The 21,671-nt window shown below is 39.7% G+C and overlaps 1 protein-coding gene across 2 annotated transcripts in view; it reads left to right on the top strand.

Moving 5' to 3' along the window:
- LOC106895384 (long-chain fatty acid transport protein 6-like) overlaps positions 1-2,988 on the top strand; it is a 42,430-nt gene extending 39,442 nt beyond the window's left edge. For both annotated transcript variants that reach the window (XM_014954793.1, XM_014954792.1), the window contains exon 11: positions 1,921-2,988. In XM_014954793.1, coding sequence (XP_014810279.1) covers positions 1,921-2,097 — 177 coding nt within the window. In that variant the 3' untranslated portion in view covers positions 2,098-2,988. The remainder of the gene's footprint in view (positions 1-1,920) is intronic.
- The last annotated feature ends 18,683 nt before the right edge of the window (positions 2,989-21,671 follow it).

Genomic DNA, 21,671 nt, shown 5'->3' with positions numbered 1-21,671 from the left:
ATATATATATATATATATATATATATATATATATAATAAATCCAGGAAAATACCTTTTGCAGCAGCATTCTGATATGGTCAAGCAAGATTACACTTGAGAATGTTGCAGCAGTCAGTTTACGAAATGATGAGAACCTAGTCTAGATCTACTGCTATAAAGGAGTACAGAGAAGCCTTTATGCTGGGCAGAAGGAATCTGAATCTTAGCCTGGATATAAAGCATCTGGAACTTTGATTAGAGTTTAAATGCTGACATTACAGATGAATTGCTGTTGGTACTGCTGTCATTAACCAAGAAAGAAGTGGATGGGTGGAACTTCATGGGAAAAAATCAAAAGCCTATAGAGCTTGATCTGACACGTAATCATACTTTAGAAGTCTTAGACCAACAAAAGCAGGTAGATACAGTCTGGAGGTAGATCTGGAGTACATACAATAGCTCTGAGTTGTTGGAGATGATACTTAATTTTTTGTTTTCAGAGACTGTTTGCATATATATAAAAATGGAAAGACAGAAGAGAAGATAATGGAGAGAAGCCATAAAGTGGGGCTGAGAAAGGATGGGAAGGATAGAGAATCATAGAAACATAGAATCATAGAATTGTCCAGACCGGAAGGGACCTCCAAAGGTCATCTAGTCCAACCTCCCCACAGTCAGCAGGGACACCCCCAGCTAGACCAGGTTGCCCAGGGCTTCATCGAGCCTCACCTTGAATATCTCCAGGGATGGGGCCTCAACCACCTCCCTGGGCAACCTGTTCCAATGCTCCACCACCCCCATGGTAAAGAACTTTCTCCTAATCTCCAATCTAAATCTGTTCCCCTCCAGCTTGAAGCCATTGCCCCTCATCCTGTCACTCCAGGCCTTTGTGAACAGGCTCTCCCCAGCCTTCCTGTAGGCCCCCCTCAGGTACTGGAAGGCAGCTATTAGGTCTCGCCAGAGCCTCCTCTTCTCCAGGCTGAACAACCCCAGCTCCCTCAGCCTGTCCTCGTAGCAGAGGTGCTCCAACACCCTGATCATCCTTGTGGCCCTCCTCTGGACCTGCTCCATCAGGTCCATATCTTTCCTATACTGAGGGCTCCAGAGCTGCACACAAGACTCCAGGTGAGGTCTCACCAGAGCAGAGTAAAGCAGAAGAATCACCTCTCTGGACCTGCTGGCAACACTTCTTTTGATGCAGCCCAGGATGTGATTGGCCTTCTGGGCTGCAGCTGCACACTGCCTGCTCATGTCCAGCTTCTCATCCACCACCACCCCCAATTCCCTTTCTTCAGGGATGCTTTCTAATACATCACCTCCTAGTCTGTACTGATGGCGAGGATTGTTCCGGCCCAGGTGCAGAACCCTGCACTTGTTCTTGTTGAACCTCATAAGAAAAGCATCTCACTAGAGATTCCTCCCACTACTTTTTCCAAGGGACACAGTGACACTGAAAAGAAGCTTGAAAACATTATATGGTAAAGGTCTGCCATTCTTTGGACCTGGCTGAGTATGAGCATGGCTGATTTAGTATGTGATTCTTTCAGCCCTTTACGGTGACAATAATCATAAATACAGAAAATTTCCTGAGTTTTATTTTTGACAATGACAGTTTTTACTCTCAGATTCTTTACAATGTGTAGTTTTATGATGTGCACAAATTAAAAAGCTAGATTGTCTTGGGCAGGCTGGGCCTACACCACATGAGACGCTGTGTTGAGACAGTGCACAAGGATACAGAAAGCAATGGGCGGTGATTTTTTTCCACCATGTCTCTGGGTGCTGGTCCCTAGCAGGACAAGAGTTCCAGTTTTCCAGTGTAATAAGAATAAACAGTATTAACCTTATATCAAGTAAGATTTTTTTCAAAAACAAATGTGAAAGTGAGCAAAAGAAAATAAACTCTTCCGTTGAATAATAAATCTTTCTGTCTTCTATAGGAAAAAATGGAAATGACCGGAACATTCAAACAACAAAAATTTCGACTGGTGGATGAAGGTTTTAATCCATCTACAATTACTGATCCTCTTTATTTTTTAGATCATTCTAAGAAAGCATATGTCTTGTTAACCAAAGAAGTACATGAGATGATCTTATCTGGGAAAATAAAACTTTAATTAACCTAATAATAGACTCTTAAGGGACAGTCTATACAAGCTATTGTATGAGAAAACAGTAGCATTGATTACCTGTATTTATACATAGTTATCCAGAATAATATTTTATATACTTGATATTTACGTTCAGATATGTCTTGTATCTTTCCTAACTTGATCATTCAAGTTCACTAATGATTTTTTACCTCTTGAGACCAATTTCTAAGTAAATGACCTATAAAAAATGACTGAAATCTATTTTATCTTCATTTTGGAATATAAATGCTGAGTCTGGTAGTTTTTCTTTGTAATAAATGAACATGAATGGTACGTGTTATGACACACAGTAAAAAGAGATTCAGCAGAGAAAGATATCATGACACAAGTTTTTGTTTCTAGACAGTGAAAATATAACAGTAACACCTTTTTTAAATGTAGTTTACATTTTATATATACTTCTGAATATATATTTTAAGAAATAAAGATTTGATAGCGGGTGAAAGAAAAAACAACTCTTCTGCAGGGGATTTTTCTGATGGTACATAAGATGGAAGACAGCAAAGCAGAAGAAAGCTCTCCAAACAAACTGAAAACTAAGAGTTTTATATTAAGAACACTGCTGAGATTGTTTTTGTCATAATCTGTGCTCTTTCATTTGTTAAACTAGCTGTTTGGAGTGTCAAATTATGAAGACAGAGCAAACCTGTCAAAGCAAACCTTTGTGAAAGGTTTAGCAGCAGATCAACAATAGGCAGAGAAAATGTGCACACTTAATGGGGAAAATTGCTGATACAGCATAAATAGAATTATTACAGCACTTTGTCATGCATATTGACTAACAAATAGCTTCCTTGCTTTTACTAATGACTGCCAGAGATTATTATTTTATGAGTATAAAATATAGCAGAAACTTTAAAATTCTAAATCCTATGTTCTAATGCATTGCTTTTAAAAAGTTTTAAAATAAAGTATATGATTATTTAAACCAAATTCTGTACTGTCTCAGTTTAAGTCTGATTGGGTAAAGTCTGTTTTGTAGCCTGTTTTGATATAGTACTTGCACGGTGTCCTCCTCTAATGGATTGTGATGCCAGCTTTGATCAGCCAGAAGCAGCGCCAGAGAATACTGAAAGGGCAACTCTCTTCAACATTGGGCATCAAAAATCTGTCTTCTGTCATAACTGTGGTATTAAACCAGGCTCTTATAAATGAGTAGGATGTAACATACTTCAAAAAATAACTGTATTTTCTTGTTTCTTTCTACTTTGTTCATCTGATGACATTAGAACTTGTGACAACTTTTGATTCTCTGATTATCACTTTCATAATTTTCCATAAAAACCCAAACCAAGGAAGCAGTAAAAAACGTATGAAGATTCACAGCTTGGTTATATTTCTGAACACCATATTTTTAATGGGATTGCCAGTATAAATAAGCAAGTTTGCAATTTTGCAGTTTCCAAAGCAGCGAGACCAAAAGGTATTTACACCAACACTATGCTTTATGCTGAATGTTAATGTAATTGTAAAGTACATAATGGGGAAAGGAGAGGACTGCTAAGCTGGGGGGGAGGGCGGGTAGATAGATGGAAGTGCCATTGCTCTGTTGTGCAAATAGTTGCACTTTCCTAGTCAGTAACTGCAAACTCAAGAATCAAGTATTTACCATAAAGTTAAACCCAATCTTGCAAGTTAGTTTATAATTTTGAGCAAATTTATGCCAATCTTCCCCGATGTGTGTGCTGAATATACTTCAGGATCCCATTTCTTTTATTACAACAGTAAAAATTATGCAGTACCTATGGCAAAGAATATATTGTTTAAAATATTTTTTTTTAAAAAGGTACCCTGAGCTCCCACATGTTTAATCTTGTAATAGAATATAAATTAATATAATGAATGTAAGCTTTGAATACTTAGCTTTAGTATCAGATTTTCCACTTTTTTGATTTATTTTGCTTTGCAGTATTTGATAATATTTATGACTAATGAAAAGGTTCTAGCACTTAGATGCAACAGAAATGAGAGGGGGGGAAAAGACATGAAAAACAACTAAGGAAACAAGTAAATACCGTTCTATTAAAAAAAAAAAAACAGGGAACCAAAACCTGTTCATGAGTGTCACCATTTGTAAAGTATCTAAGATGAAGAAGATTGCTTCTGTGTGGACTGGTTAGGGTGGAGAGAGAGCATCAGAGGAAGAAAACTGCATGAAAGTACTAACTTTTGTGGTCTGTCCACTACTGGGGCAGCCAGTTGGTGCTTCTGAGCTCTGTGATGTATTTCAGCAGCAGCAGGACTCTTCTAACTTAGCTGGCTTGAGCAGCCTACAGGTGTTTGTTTCCCAGCTGTGACCACTGGAGAAATACAGAACTCCTTCGGGTAACCATGTCTCATGCACAATCTCTAGAGACAGGATGCTTATGACATCAACAAAGGGAAAATAATAAAGGGAAAAAATCTACAGACCCATAGGCTCTGTATTTCCTAAAGGGAAACAGTATATTATTTTCAATTCAGCAGTTTTCTTCCTTTCAGCCAGTAGGTTAAGTGCCAGCAGACCCACTAAAGCACGTTGCAGCAAAATGTCACATTTCCCATGGATATGCAAATTGTTGAACAGGCACTGAAGTTAGGCTGAATGATAACGATGTTTACGTCCGCCACCAGGAAGGGCCTTCCTTTCAGAATGAGAAACTATTTGGACCACCCTGGTCCTTTCCTACCCCCATACCCAGATCCAGATGTGGAATGGCTGAGGGCTGGAGCATCCCTGCAAAATCGCGCCTCAGTGTTTGATTGGGAAGTTTCATTTCATGTCATAGGGGTAAAGAAGCAGCTGAGGGTGGCCGGGGTGTGGTGCAGGTTGGCTGTGCTGCTAACCTCACATATTAAGGAAGAGAGAGAGAGATTAAAATAAATAAAGGTAATTATCTTTGAGATTTAGCATCGTGAAGTTTTCCTCTGCAACTGGGGATGGTTGATGATGAAATAAATGTTTATTTTTAAGAAATCAGATTGGAATTCTCATTTAGGGATGTAAAATTCTGCAAGGGTGAATGCATATCCACTCTCTTGTCCTAGTGAATCTGGTATAGTTAATACAGTTATAGTCTGGATTGGTTTTTATAAATCTTTTTCTGGATCCCTAGGAAACTGTAAAAAAATACAAAGTTCCTAAGCAGATCATGGCCTGAATTTGATCCTCCTCACCCACGTCAGGCAGATACAGCTTTTCAAGAGATAAAGCATCTAAGCTCACACTCCCACCAGCATCCCCACACCGGTAACAGCAACTGTAAAGAATGTATTTCAATTGATCTACACATTCCCTGCAAAAGATATACAGAAGATGTCTGCTGCTGTTGATTGTGCTTTTTCTTTTGTTTTTGTTTTGGTTTTTTGTAGAGGAAAAAATAGGTAAAGAAGGAGCAGTCTTGTTTGCATTTTTTAAATTAAAAAATACTGGATGGCCATACGAGGAAAGATAAAAAGACCCTCAACTTTTAAAAAAATAAGTGATGATCCATTTTCAGTAGCCTGTTCCCAGGTAACAATGTAACTAGTAATCTCATGTTCATTCTCACACACAATAGAAATCATGACACATACCAGTATTTATGAAACTTACTCATTAAATCAAAGATAATTTCAAGCAAATAGTGTCCTTCTGTTTAAAATTTGTTATCTCAAAAAATAATACTTACAATAAAATTAGATGCAAAGATTCAGTAGACAGCCAAAGAAAGCTGCACATGAACGTTGTAAATTTAGTGTGATGAATATTGTTAGCAGTAATGTCAGTAACTAACAGCATAGTCTGATAATTATTTTTGCCATAAGGGTAGCATCAGAAGATCATCAGATCATGTCCTGGTATGAGGAAAAAATACCTTACACACTATACCCTTAATTAGGCAAATAACATTCTATGATGCAGATGGCAATGGTAGTTTTAAATAAACCGGGTCATTATCAGAGCGAAATGAAATTTCTGTATCACTAACAAATCCACAGGTTCCCCACAGCCTGAGAATCTTTTACCAAAATAGTCTTCAATCAGTTTCTCCACAGACTCTGTCACACACAAGCAGTCAGGAATTGCTTTTGCAATGGAACAAAGCAGTCTCCGCTGCTGCCTTGCAGCAGGAGATGCGCTGACCTATTTCCTCCTGGAGCCGTTCCTGGCTCCACGAGGTCTGCATCCTTCCCATTATTCCAGAGTCCTGCACCACGAGTGGGGAGGGTGCATCGTGTCAGCTGCACTATACACAGCAATAATTCTTTATTACAAAAGAGGCACTTAGACTGGCAAAAAAACCCCCCACTTCTTACTGTTGTTGTTGTTGTCTGATTTGCTTCAAGTAACTGGTCCTGCTATGCTGACAAAACTAACAGCTCTTGCAAGTATGTATGGACAATGTTACCAGTACAGAACTGGCCAAGTCTCTTCAGCTGCTCTTCATGGTGGTTCTGGGTTTAGGACTTAACTAAATCACAGAATCATAGAATCACAGAATCTTCTAGGTTGGAAGGGACCTTAAAGATCATCTTGTCCAACCGTCAACCTAATTTTGACAAAAATAGACACCTGCACAACAAACAAAAAGCAACACCATCACTAGACCATACCTCCCAGCACTACATCAACCCATCTTTTGAACACCTCCAGGGATGGTGCCTCAACCACCTCCCTGGGCAGCTCATTCCAATGTTTGGTAACCCTTTCAGTGAAAAAATTTTTCCTAATATCCAGCCTGAACCTCCCCTGGCGCAACTTGAGGCCATTTCGTCTCGTCCTGTCACCTGTGACTTGGGAGAAGAGACCGACCCCCACCTCTCTACACCCTCCTTTCAGGTAGTTGTAGAGAGCAATAAGGTCTCCCCTCAGCCTCCTCTTCTCCAGGCTGAATAACCCCAGCTCCCTCAGCCTCTCCTCATAAGACTTGTGCTCCAGACCCCTCACCATCTTTGTTACCCTTCTCTGGACCCGCTCCAGCACCTCGATGTCTTTTTTATGGCTTAAATGGCTTAGTTCACATAAAAAACAACAACAACAACAACAAAAAAACCACAACCAAACAGCAAGAAAAAAACCCACAAAGAACCCCAAACCCAAAAACATTACAAGAAGTACTGAGTATTCAATTCAATTAATTAGTTATTTAAAGCATATTTTGCAAGAAAGGAGTGAACGCCTTGATTGGAATTCTAACATTGAGTCCTGCTCATTCAGAGCAACCTGCTGAGTACAGATAAAGAGAGCCATCAGTCTTTTACAGTGCTTACTGTATAGAAGGACATACCTTTGGTTTTAAAATCCTGCCTAAAAAAGCAGATTTGGTCCCAAACCGGAAAACTTATTTTGGTATACAGTTCTTTGGTAAATTTTATTACTCATCTGCTTTTGCCAGGTATTTGTGCATTTTTGTTAACTATATGTGGGCAAAATATACTCACTGGTTTTCAAATCAGACAAGCTCATTTAATCTAGTTTACATGGAAGGTATCTGTAACTGGCAAACTGATACTATTTTGTTAACAGTAATTAATCAGATAGTTAAATACAGGTGCAGATATTTACAGCTTTAAACATGAAAGTGTTCAGGGGCATTAAGCTAATATTTTCTGATTAAAGTTACTCAACCTAAACAAATACATATGTAAAGAGCAAAAGATTCCTGTACAGGATGATGGACAGCAGAGAAACCAAATGATGACTTTGTGAGTAATGCCAACTAGAGCGTTACTTGTGATTCAAGAAAAACATGTTGTAGAGATTAGTACAATTTCCATTCTTTTCTTTTTTTTATTCTTCCTTTCTCATTCATTCTTTTCTCCTTGCTAATAGCAAAATATACTTGCATTCTTAATTTTTTAAAAAATCAGTAATAGTAAGTTAGGACCAGAGCATATTAATGCTGAAACCAGTCACATTACACAGGAATTCTGTTGGACCGAATAATGAGTACTAACTTTAGTAATCTGCACACATTTCTATACTAGGTATGTGAAAATGTACTCAGTTTTTTAAAAAGTTGGACTAATTTGGCTCATGGCCTCACTTGAAAGCACAGAAATAAAACACAAAGACTACCTGGTAGCTGCCTTTGAAAATCTAGTTAATGACTTGAATTTTTCTCCAAATGCAGGACAAAACCACACTAATTTTAAAAAACGGCATTGAATGCCAACATAATTAAAGAAAATATAGGTAGCTATGGGATCATTAAGCACATGCCTAGCTACTCACTTATTTCCAAAGATATTTTTTTTCCCAAAGACATCTTGACTAGGCACCCTGCCATACTTTTCTAACAATGCATTAATACACCTGTCTTCTATTATATGCTTCTATTATATAGTTCTCTCCCCTGAGTGGACTGTACTGTACTTGTAAAAGACTTGATCAATACTACTGCTTTTTGGGGTTGTTTTGGGTTTTGTTTTTTTTTGCACTGGACATGCTTTTCTGCACAGCTTTTCTATCTCAGGCAGTTATACCTAGCTCATGAGTAAACTGTGAAGAGGGATTAATTTTTGCCAGACTGCACTCCCCATGTATGAGGATTCATTTTCACTGGTACTGTAAAAGCATGAATTTGAACGCAGCTCTCCGGAGAGGAATGCCTGAGCATTAGCTCATTCTACCAATTTCTTGTCCTGAAGGTATGTAGGAACAGGATGCTACACGTGCACATTTGTGTTAGTCACTAAGAGCCCTCTCAGATCTGTATTTCAGTTACATCTGAATGATAAGACTTCTCAGTAATTTAAGAATATTCATAGACAGCAAAACTGACATGAACATCAAAATTGCCTTATGATATTTAACATTTTTTCAAGGAAAACTACCAGTTACAGCCTTTAGTGGATGCATAAAAAGCTAATGCTGTCATTAATTCAAATATCAAAGTATAGCCTTAAAATTAAAAGGTATTTATGCACGTCAGGTCCTAAAAACAGCAGGCAGGAACTGTAGATTGCTTTCCACTTCACTAACATTACAATGAAATTCAATACTTCTAGAGTATAATTCTATTGTGCTTCTAATTAAATGAACACCATGTGCGTAGCTGGAAAAGATACCTCTTAAATATCTCCATTAGGTGCATTTCATGCTGCAAACTTTTGATACCTTGCCTACATTTTAAAAAATAAAGTTGTTAAAGAAGCTGCAAACTGGCATTAAGCACAGTATATCCCAAATTAGCCACTGTAGTTTCTCGAACTGGAAGTGATTAAGCCAATCAGATAGAGTAAAATACAGAGAGGAAAGAGAAGGTTTCAACCTCCTTACCATTTTCTGGTAGAGATTAACACTTACTCCTGGCTATGTAAAGTTTCATAAAAAAGTGGGATGAAGTCCTTAGCCTGTGAAAGTTCTTTAAAAAAAAATAAGAATGAAAACATTACCTACAAAAATTCGGGCTGTGCTCCAGATTTGTAAGTGGATCCTAATTTCTGTAATAATCCAAATAAAAATCTTGGATACAAAGAGACTGTCATTTTGGAAAATTCTGGATCAAATTGCAAGCGTGCAGCATATTCTGAAGTCTCATTACATAGAGCAGTTCTGGATTTACAATCACCCACCTTTACCATCTCATTGTTTTAAGCATATCTGTATCTTTACATATACATATCTATCTTTATTTTTATATATACAAATATACACATCTATTAAAAAAAACAGGACATATCAAAATTCCTCTTCATTTGAAGCCATCACACTTAGGAGCAAATGTTGCTCATCTTTGAAGCTGAATAGCTGAAGAAAATGGAGTTGCTACAGGCATTGTTGCAGTGCCTAGCTAAGAGCTCAAATGCTTAGTGAAATTCACAGACATCGCATTGGATGACAGCGCCTTAAAAAATCCAAGGGGAAAGTTATATGCCTAAGAATAGGATCCATAAAAGTTAGCTCAAAGAGCAAGAACTGCCTAAATCGACTAGTGGGGAACAGCGAGAAGAGGAGTACGTCTTAAATCGGTCTCCTGCCAGCACGTAGGAATCTAATGCTCATTTGCTGGGAGCACAGAGATATTTGAGCTCTCTCCAGGAATTACACAAAACCCAATTTTTTGCAAATGCTTGTAATTCTACAGATTGTCAGCAAAAAGATAGCCATATGTATTCAGCTCAGTTTCTATCCAGGCAGTTCATTAGCATTATAAATTAAAGATAGGAGAGGAAATTATTTATTGATGGCATGTGAAAGCACTGTAATCAGTCACATATCACTGCCATATCCTGTTGTAAGAGGAGGAAAACCTCTTTTGAAGTATAAACAATATGACTATATTTCCATTTTTCTGGCCACATAAATCCATTTATTTTTGTGAAGAAAAGCTTACATCTGCCCAAATACCTGTAATCTGCCATTAACAAACTGATTTTATTGGGAAATTTGTAGTTGAAAACAACATTAAGTATGACTCACCATTGTCTTAGCCTGTCTTTATACTGGCGTGTGTGCTACAATGAGGAGTCCCTTGTCAGATATATTCTGACCTAGCTTGAGGTAGTAAGTTTTCTCCAGATGTACAGATTATTTTTAAAGACCTTTTGGCTTCCTCTTGTGTTATATTAAAATTAAATTTCTTTAGAGAAATGTGGCAGACAAGAAAGCAAAATATTGTCGGCTACTTTTGAGATGACTCACTTTGTACAGGTGGATCATAATATTAGACAAAGAGAAGCCCTCCCTAACTAAAATGTTGATCCTATAATCTTTATTTTTCTTTACCTTCTCTCTATGATGTTCAGTACAACTATTGCTCTTGGACAACATGTGACCTAGTTTAATTAAGATAATCTCTGCCTTGCTTTGGTAGACAAAGATCGGTGTCAGAAAAGGAGTTTCTAAAAACTGTTTCTAGAGAAAAACAGTTTCCAGGACTGAATATGGATGATCAGTGAATCACCAGCAGCTTTTCCAGATGAGTCTTCATTTACACAGTCAGGCAGTAAATGACAATTACCCCCGTGTTAGCTGTGTTGTATGTGTTCAGTTGGCAATTCCCACAATTACATTCAGAACCTGTATATTCAGGTATCTGCAGGAATTAAATGGAAATCATTCTGTCTGCATCCCATAAATTACATCCTGCCCTGTGTCACCACCATCCTGTCTCTCTTTAGTATATACAGTTGTTAGGTATTCTCAGTACAGGAGCCAGCAGGACCTTGAAACAGTGAAATCAACTGAAGCAATCCACCAGATAGCATAGGGCCTGCATCATTTAATAAAATAATAAAACATAAATGTATGAGTAATTTTGATGTCGTTCCGTTGAAAAAATAGTTCTACATATACGTTTCTTGAGCTGCAAGAGAATTATATATTTGCTGTGACATTCAGACTGGCGTCACCCAGAAGCAGTTACTTGAAAAATGTATGTCAGTTTCCAAAACCATAGGCTTTTTAAATCTTACTACAAGTTTACCTGCGTAATTAGAATTTGAATTACAAACTGCTAATTCACGCACCCAGCAGCTGCTGCTCACGGCGGAGCTCCTCTCACTGTAAGTTCTTGCAGAGACTTAGGGCATCGCCTCTAGCAACATGGACGGCTTAAAGCCATAATCCTGTGGCTGGCGCTGAGAGTTCTGCTTTCCCTTTCCTTTCCTAAACCCCAGGTAATGCATGGGGTCATTCCACTTTGAACTAACCCCCAAGGTTTATTAGGAAAAAGGGAAAGGATTTCAGCCGTTGAAATTGTTAGTAACACTGCCAATGCCGTTCAGTTGAACCCACTGAAAATATGGAGGGAATAATTTTGGCCTTGCATATTCCATTGCATCATTCTTTATTAATAAAATTGTGTTCAATTACTGATTTTTTTGCCCTAGCTTTCAAGAGTTATTCATTTTACAACCCATCGTTGAACAAATACCCACACAAATCCTGCTCTTAGTAGCAGGAAAAGACAAAAAACTTTAAGGAAAAGAGAGAACACCTTTTTTTTTTCCCCCAGCTTTTTTTCATCTTTTGCTTTTATTTGGATGCTACAGCACTAAAGCCTGACTGAAGAAACAGTTCTGTAACTACTAGACATCTCAGACACATTTACGTATTTATTTGCAAAATAGGTCAATTGTCACTCAGCTTCGCTGTTATGAATATAATCTATTAATTGTGCAGGTGTTGCCAGCCTGATGAAGAGGCTATTCATTCTGGTCTCTCAAAGATACTGACAATAGATACAAGCTAAAAATATCTGTGGTCTGGACCTCTTCTTTCTCCTATGTTCTGTTTCTCCATAAAAAAAAAAAAAAAAAAAAAAAAAAAAAAAAAAACAAAACAAAAAGTTGTTAATTTTAAGGAAACTTGAGGCAAGGGATATTTCCTTACTTCATGCAAAATCACTCATGGATTAAGGATTCCTGGAATTAAACCTATGAATCTCCCGAGGAATGAAAATCACTTTTCATTCAGTAGCTGCTAATGCAGAAGTTTGTCAGGCAGATGTTCCAAATGACACTAATCAAGTTAGAAAGCTTTCGAAAGAGCTCTTTGAGTTAGTAAATTACATCCTCAAAATAAAATATTTAGAACTGGGGAACTGAGGACCGGGGTGATTGATTTAAAAATAGATACAATGGAGATAAATGCTGACAGTGAAAGAGCAGACAGAAGCTATTTCTTTTCTCCTTAAAAGTCTCTAATAACTTCCTCTGTTACAGTTTGCTGGTACACCTCATAAGAGTAGAGCTACATTTTCCAATGTAGGTCAGAAAGCCTGCCAAAGAGAAAAGCATGTCAAAAGAAAATGTAAAGGCAAAATGAGATAGAAGCATCTTGTTGATTCGGGTAGCTACGCGCACCAAGAAAGGCGCGGAGAGGGCAAAAATTTGGTTGTATTGAAATTAACACTACAGAGTGTAGCTCTAAATAATCTATTTGTATTTTTCAACGTTAAAGGCTAATTTTCTCACCTGATGATGTACCTGCCAAAGCCAGGCTTCACACTTTGTGCTACACAATTACAGGTGTCGGCTTGAAACCCTGCCTGCACCAAGAGGTTCTGCAAGCTGTCCTCCAGGGGTTTGGCTGCCCTTGTTGGTGGCCACCAGCCTCTGCATGCTGCAGCCACCAAAGCTTGCACCAGGCTGCAGGGAAAGAGAGCTGTGAGGACCTCGCCTTTGCCAGGGAGCTGCTTCTAACCTCAGAACTTTGAGCTATGTTAAGGGCATCACTGAGCCCGGACTGATACCTACCTGACCTGCTGTTCATAGAATCATAGAATCATGGAACTGTCTAGGTTGGAAAGGACCATCAACCTAACTCTGACAAAAACAAAAACACACATCACTAAACCATGTCAGTAAGCACTATGTCAACCCATCTTTTGAGTATCTCCAGGGACGGTGCCTCAACCACTTCCCTGGGCAGCCCATTCCAACGCTTAATAACCCTTTCAGTGTAAAAATTTTTCCTAATATCCAATTTGAACCTCCCCTGACGCGATTTGAGGCCATTTCCTCTTGTCCTGGTGCCTGTGGCTTGAGAGAAGAGACCAATCCCCGCCTCTCTACAACCTCCTTTCAGGCAGTTGTAGAGAGCAATAAGGTCTCACTTCAGTCTCCTTTTCAAGGAGTCCTGTCCCAACTTTTCTGGCTTGACCTTGGATCTGCCTCCTAGTTAGAGACTTGGTTCTCCCTGAACTGCTCTGCTTATTGGGTCTGACTGCTATAGGACCGTGTCCTTGATGGTCAAAGCGTTGCCTCTGGCTGGCTTGTGGCCACCCCCAGCTCCCAGGCAACACTTCCCTGGTGGAATAGCCCACTTGTACAGAGCAAACCCTTCACACACATATAGTTATTTCTAGGATCCTGAAACAGGCATCTCGGAGGGTTTTGCAGCCTATAAAGACAGGTGCACTAAGGAAAAAAAAGTTACTTACTATTCCCTGAGGCTTCTTTTAATTTAAATATTGTCATTGGCTGAATTTAATGTCTTCAGCAAGCTGACTAAGAAGAACTATGTAAAACAGAGAGAAAAAGGATAGTTATTGCAAGCTCATGTCTGTTCTCAGAATGTTACAACAGGGACAATTTTGACTCATCTTTGACAGCTGAATAAGTATTTCTTTGTCTGGACTATTAAAATGCATCAAATACTTTCCTTTTTTATCAGTAAATTGTAAACTACTGCTGTAGTTATTACAAAAAAGTCATACACTTTATAATTAGAAGCAAAGTAGGTCTCAACATAATAAAACAGCAATTGTCTGAGAAAATGAACAGCATTTGTGGTTCCATGCACAGCAGTTACAAAGAACAAACCACACAGTACAGTTCAAAAAATCAAATTACTCCCATTTGTGGAAAAAAGCATCACATCCCACCAAAAGTCCTTGAGCACAATGCACATCTTCCAGTGTGGAAAAGGCTGCCGCAGTGTACTGAAGGGCAGAGGCCGGCCCTTCTGCAAGGAACCAGGCATCTCACCACAGCTCTTCTCTTCCAGCCCTAAATATGACTTGCTCTGTCTGCAATGTGTCCTTCTGCTGGAGGAAGCCCTTCCTCCAGGATGATGCTCCCTGAGAGGCATGGGAGAACTTCTATATGCTCATGGCTTGCACACTCCACACTGCTCAGAAAATCTTGCCCGTCCTACCATGGCTACAATCTGTGGCTATATATATAATATACACGTCACACATCATATAGTCACACATACGCACATCAAGTGTGTATTATTAGATATTAATAATATGAACACACATGTATACATTTACTACAGCTATTGTTCAAGAAAGCAAAAGCCATAATAGCTGGCAACAGAGACAACATGCCAAAGCATGAAGTCAACGAAGCAGAGTGGAATGGCAGAGATGGCATCTGGGAAGCAAGCTGAACTGGGAGCCACAGCTCACTTGCAGGAGGAAATACGTTGAGACTTTGAAAAACCTGGCTACTTGGGGAACCTAGGTTTGTCTGGTAGCTGCCTACATCTTTGTTGAACCAATTAGACAAACTGGAAAAGTCCGCAATGCTAACAAGAAGACAGAAAGGTGCAACAAGATATATGACTACACAAGAAGACACTGCCAGCTGGGTAGTGTACGAACTCTTCCAAGTATGGGCGCAAAAGACTTGTTGAGATTGTGGAAACTCTACAGATCCCCCAAATGCAAGGGTTTATAAAGTATTTCTACCTTATAAACAAAATTAAAAACAAATGAAGTGACTTCCAAATACATAACAAGATTACAGGAACTATAAGAGTTCTGTTGATCTGAGAGAAACTACACAATCCAAAGAAGGACTTGTACAGAGAATTCTTCCAAGAGTAGCTTGTGACTAATGCTTATTTGATCCAAAATGTGCATGTCATCAAAGACGTAAAAATAAACTGTGGGTCAAGCAAAAGGCACAGCACAGGCAACACTCAAAACTATTTTCACTATAGCAACTGGTGTCCCATGTGACCAAACATTACTGATTCAAAGGAAAGATGAAGTAGAAACATTAAATAATCCACAAAACCTAACGCACAGAAAGGTGATGGACTAGTGACTGCAAGAGCTGCAGATCAATTGTATCATAAAGGAAATGATACAAACTTTCAGGTTCATCAACCTTCAGTCAACAAAATGGATTCTACCACGTATGATTTAGCATCTCTACCAGTGTCATTACCCAGCTTGAAGCCAGGGGATTAAAAAAGCTCTCTCCCACTTGGTGCGGTTCTGTCTGACTGGCAAAGCATATGTTTATGCATTTATATTAACATTTAAAAAAAAAATTTGGTAGTAAACCTGTCTCAAAACAAAACTTAACTGAAATTTTGGACCAACAGTTGGTGTAATTCCAAGTAATTCTGTGCCCTGAACAGACAGGGCAGCAATACTTGATCTTAAAGAAATAATTACTACATGTTGAAAACTTTGTCTGTTGTACTTTGTAAGTCAAAGGTAAAAGACGGTCACATCAGTAAGAATGCACTTTAACAGAATTACCATACCACATTTAATGCCAATAATGAAGAAGGATGTAATTATTCATATTGGTAGAACTGTGAGGACTACCACATCTGAAAAAAGATCTAAGCCATTTTATTTTCACATATCACAGTAAAAAAAAAATCATATGACTATTCGTTGAGTAAGCTCATTTTTAAAATGTATTTTATCTTTTATCTTTATCTATTTTATCAATATGGTTACTGTTGTCATGTTTTACTATCCTGTTCCAACTGCTGTAATACATGAAAGGAATTTAGGGTATCAAAATACAGCCGAAGTGACATGGTATTGAATTGATTATTAACAGCAGAGCTTTATAACACTGATCAAGCTGCAAAATCAGATTGTAGACAGAGATTTGTCCCAGCAATTTGCTTTTTCACTTTGAGGTATCATTATGTAGTGGGCTATCTTAAAAATAAAGCAATAGTCTGATAATGGTTGATAAAAGGGGCAACACGGGCAGATGACATTAGAAGTAAAGCTTAAAACATTATCAGTATTAACTCATTTCCAAACCTTGCAAGGAAGTGTCACCGACCAGGTGAAGAGGGCTTTATTCTTCCAGGAAATTCCAGGACCTCTTTGCCAGTCACACCTATTTCCATCCGTAATGCTGCAAAAACCTGTCTGTCAGTCAAGCACGCAGCACCGACACAACTGTGAGCTGACTACCTCACATATGGGCAGCACTTAGGTTGTCTGATCTCAGGGTCAGCTTGACATCCAGAACGCCCAAAGACTGCACTGCTCCATACACAGATTGCTATTATAGGTAAACGCAGCAGAAATGGAGACGTCTCTTAAAAAGGATTTTGTGTGATGTTAATACCGTGTTCCTGCAGATGAGATAAATGGAAGTGGCTATGCCAAGTATGGGGTGGCTGAGGCAAGTCCACATTGCAGTTGGCACCACTCTGAAGTGCAAAGTACACACCTGCAATGTCCTCCCTCCAGCAGTATCAGCAGAATTACTACAGAGCCAGCGCTATCTCAGGTATGTACCATCGATAGCAAGTAAATCTGGCTGCAAGCCCAGTGTCAAGGGTAGCTTTAAAACACAATGCAGATCCAGCCAGATACACTAAAGTCAACAGAGACTTCAGCTGGGACTGCAAAACCAGGACTGCAAAACCAAACTGTGCTCCCTGTGCCGAGCCGTGTGATAACGTGGGTAACACTGCTACAACAAGGTAGCTTAAGGCAGGTTTGCAGGACAAGATGTGAGATCTAACAAGGATTTTTGTGGCAACACTATTGCTTTAACAATGTAATCTGTGACAAGCCCTCATAGGGCACAAAAACAGTGATTTGGACATGAGATGAAAATAATTCTGAAATACACCAGGGGAGCTGAGCAACACTGAAATAATAGAAAATCAATGAATCTGCACAGAACGGCGGTATATCTGTGCATGCTAGTTTACGAAGTATAGTATGGCTGTTCCCTCTTTCTTGACTTACTTCCTATTGCAGATGTGTAAATTTCAGGCAGTTGCTATGCCAAAGATTTTGAACTATAAGAAATCTGTCAGCTCTCCCCAATTTTAAAGCTATCTATCTGCTTACTTTGGACTTTAAAAACACAAAACTGTTAACTGCAGGACATGCCTCACCATTCACATTTTTCCCAGTGGTATAGAGGGCATCATCAGAGAAGTAAACATTTTTCTCTAGGGTTCACTGTATACATGATTTTGCTGTAATTTTCAATGGAGTACTTTGGGGAGCATATAATTTTAGTAGATTCAGTTCAACATGGTGTTTTGCTCTACAGATGACAAGCATATAATAGGCTTTCAGGCAGACTGAAATAAAACGTAAAATGAATCAGGCAGAAAATATACTTCTGAAACTTTGAATTGAGAAACTGCTGAACCCTCATCCAAAAGTTAGAATACTGGACTGCTTTTGTCTTATAAAAATATGAATTCTTTTATCTTTACATACTAGTAAGTTTACATGTTAATACCGTGAATTCCAGCCTTTGATCTGAAACCTAACACATGCCTCCGTTTTTAAAGTGGACGTAGCACAAGCTTGTATCTCTCTCCCCTTACCCATCCTAGCACTTGATGGAAGTGCTCCTTATCTGCTGAAAACAAACAAACAAAAAAAATGCTTTCCAGAGGCTACAGATCAGATGACCTTGTTGAGTTCTGCTGCAGGAAAGGAAGGTCCCATGTGGCAGGCAGAGCCTCGTGTCTGAACAGAATGCCAATGGACTTGTTAGTAGGAAGCCTTGATAAAGACAGAAATGTTCCAGAATTGGGCTCAGGAAATTTGGCCTTCACTTAAAATCTTTGATACTTCAGTACCTTTTAATAAATTTCTTTATAGTGTGGTGTTGTATGTACCACCCAGGAGGCATATTTGCTGTGATTATATACCCTTTTTTATGTCTTTGGCAGATGCTGAGCCAACATGGTTGGAAATCGGCAGCAGTGATTTTCTAGTAGAAGTTATATTTTCCTTCATTGTGTACGAGGACCGATCACACATTACTCGCAATGTGAAATACTGAAGAGATGTGCTACAAATGCTCTTACACACTTCTGTTGTTCACACCGGGTAAAAAGTACGTTTTTGCTTCAGGCCTAATGTGGATCAGTGGATGTTTTCCCTCATCATACCCTCTTTTCTTTCTGCAAAGGAAAAAAATGCTATGCTGGATTTTCTAAGTGGGCTAGAGCCTTGTCTTTGTGACGGTGCCATACGCCTGCAACTTAATTAAAAGCAGCCCGATCCGCCACTACCGCAGGAGCTGCATGATTAAAAGGCACATGAAAGGTCAGTGAATCTAACTCACCACCAGCTGGTGACGCTTGGAAGGTGTCCCTCTCCGACTTTGTGTCTCAGGGTGATATTTTGAAAACATAAGACGATCAGTTGGGGTAGGAAAAATTCATAGTCTGAGATCCGTTCCCATCAGAAGTGACTTCCTCTATGGGACATCCAAGCACAGGCAGCTACTCAAAAAGACTTCAGTGCTTTCAGAAGGAAAATTAAACTACATGTGGAAAGACTGGCTGTGGAGTTGCTGGGGGAAGAGCGAGCATTTGAAATGCAAAACAATCCAAGGTGGTACAGTGCAATACAGGTGGAGTCAAGATGCAGATAAAAGCAAGCAGCTATCAGCCTTTACCTTCATACATGCACAGTGGTCTGGTGGTTGTACTCCTCTGTTGTGAGACCCTGGACCTTGGGAGGGAGGTGCATCCCCCTACTCTACATGTCTGGGTCCATCCCCCTCCTTGTTCTTTGACGTGAGATAGAGGGGGGACAATGGTCAGCTTCAGTAGAGGAGCCCCTCCTCGTCCAGATTTTGGACGAATCTGAGTACTGCTTTCTTGCCATGTTAGCAAAAGTTTTTCTGTTATTTAAATGTTTGATTCTGGCCAACTTACCCAAACATCAGTTATGTATTCTGCATAATAACTGAGTAATTTGTATTCAAATGTATTCATTGTAGACAGCAATTGTAGAAAGGTAGGAACTTGCTATGGCACATTTTGTTAATACAGATAGTACTATCTTGCTATAATGGAAAAAGGAAGCCCATTTAAAAGACCATTAATCAACAAAACCACTACCCATGATATGTTTTAAAAATATATTGAATTTTAGGACTGCACTCAATTAAATAAAGTAAAAATTAAGAACTGGAAACCAATTTAAGTCATAGAAAAAAAATAGAATTTGCTGAGTATTGAATTTGTCACCTTTTCTTTTGGAAAATGGGACCTGATTCAAGAAAGCTAATGACTGGGCCATAAAATTGTTCAACCTGTACGCCTCTACTGTAACAGCATTAATGACCAGCCATATTCATAAATTAAATCAGCAGAATGGTAAGCATGGACAATTAATTAAAAAAAGCCCACCCTGACCTCTGGCTGCTGGATATTTTTACAGCTGGCAGGTGGAATAGAGTTGCATATACTTCATTGAACACTCATATATGTATTTCAAGAGGTGAAAATTGCTTTTTTTTTTCTGAGCTAAATATTGTCACTCACAGAATGGGATCATATGTTTAAACAGAACCCAGATGGCAAGGTATCTTATGTTTTCAGTCTTTAAAATGTATTTTTTAATCACAGAGATGTGTTCAGTGAGACCAAATACAACCAGATTGCCACTACCTCCTTTGGAAAGAAGGTGCAAACTGTGTACGCGTCCACTGGCAGTAAAAGCAGGCAGAATCAACACACGTCTTAGGCTTACAATTGAATCCTTTTAAATCTTTATGTAATTTCTACTGAGACACAACAAAATCCGGATGTTTTCCCTGTAATGTGCAGAAGCCATGTCACACTTTCTTCATGGGTAGTTACTACTTTGGGCTGCTTCAGTGCCTAGCATGTATGTAAGTGTGTAAATATAGATGGGAAAGGCACCTTACATTTGCAATTGTTAAATCAATTGATATCAGCAATGTATTTTCTGGAAAAAAAATCTAGTGAAAATATAATGTCTTCATTTAACACCAGATTTCTGACATAAGTAAAGCATGAGAACAACTCTGAGCTCCAGCTTGTTGTCATTTAGCCAGCCACCATCCACTAACCTTGATGGTGGTGCCAGTGCATTGGATAATGCCTACAAACATCCAGTTGTTTTTACCAGAGAGTGTTTTCTTTCTATGAGTGTTAATGCACTTCTCAGATCCTTTCCCCCAAACACACCGAAGCACAACAGAAAATTTGGTGACTGTGGGAAAAACAGTGGCAACATTTCCAGCCACCTCCTGGCAAAAGATAAAAAAAATTTGTGGAGAACACAAAGCCGGGAAGGATAAAATCACAGAATCATAGAATGGTTTGGGTTGGAAGGGACATTAAAGATCATGTAGTTCCAACCCCCTGCCCTGGGCAGGGACACCTCCCACCAGAACAGGTTGCTCAAAGCCCCATCCAGCCTGGCCTTGAACACTTCCAGGGACTTCCATCCACAGCTTCTCTGGGCAACCTGTTCCAGTGTCTCACCACGTTCAGAGTAAAAAGTTTCTTCTCCCCTCTTTCAGTTTAAAACCACTACCTCTCATTCCATCACTGTATCCCCTGATGAAGAGTCCCTCCCCATCTCTCCCCTAGACCCCCTTCAGGTACAGGAAGGCTGCTCTACGGTCTCCACGGTGCCTTCTCTTCTCTCAGCCTGTCTTCCTTCATAGGACCGCACCTCCAGCTCCTCTGATCATCTTCGTGGCCACCCCAACAGCTCCATGTCCTCCTTGAGCTGAGGTACATGTGGTGGTACCGCCGTACCCTGCTCACTTCTCCTCACCTCTTCCGAGCCCCGCCGTGCAGCAGCTCGGCCACCCCCCGCTATTCAGAAACTGGCATTTCTGAAGAAAAGCCTCCTGTGAAACTCAACAACCGACGGCGGTACCGGCAGAGCGAAAAGCCCTTCCCCACCCGGATCTCAGACGGGGCTGGATCGTGCGTGAGAGAAACGGGGCATCCCCCAGCTCCATCAACAGGTTCCTCCCCCCTCTTCCGCGGGGCGCGGCCGTGCCCGTCCGTCCCCGCCGCGGAAGGGACCGGCGCCCGGCAGCCCTCCCGTCCGCGGCCCCCGGGCAGCCGCGCCGTCGGGGCCGCCTTCCCCGCCCCCATCGGA

Source organism: Calidris pugnax, unplaced genomic scaffold (assembly GCF_001431845.1).
Source record: "Calidris pugnax isolate Ruff unplaced genomic scaffold, ASM143184v1 scaffold157, whole genome shotgun sequence".
Taxonomy (NCBI): Eukaryota; Metazoa; Chordata; class Aves; order Charadriiformes; family Scolopacidae; genus Calidris; species Calidris pugnax.
Note: the sequence above shows the minus strand (reverse complement) of the source record. Positions and strands in the feature narration are given on the sequence as shown.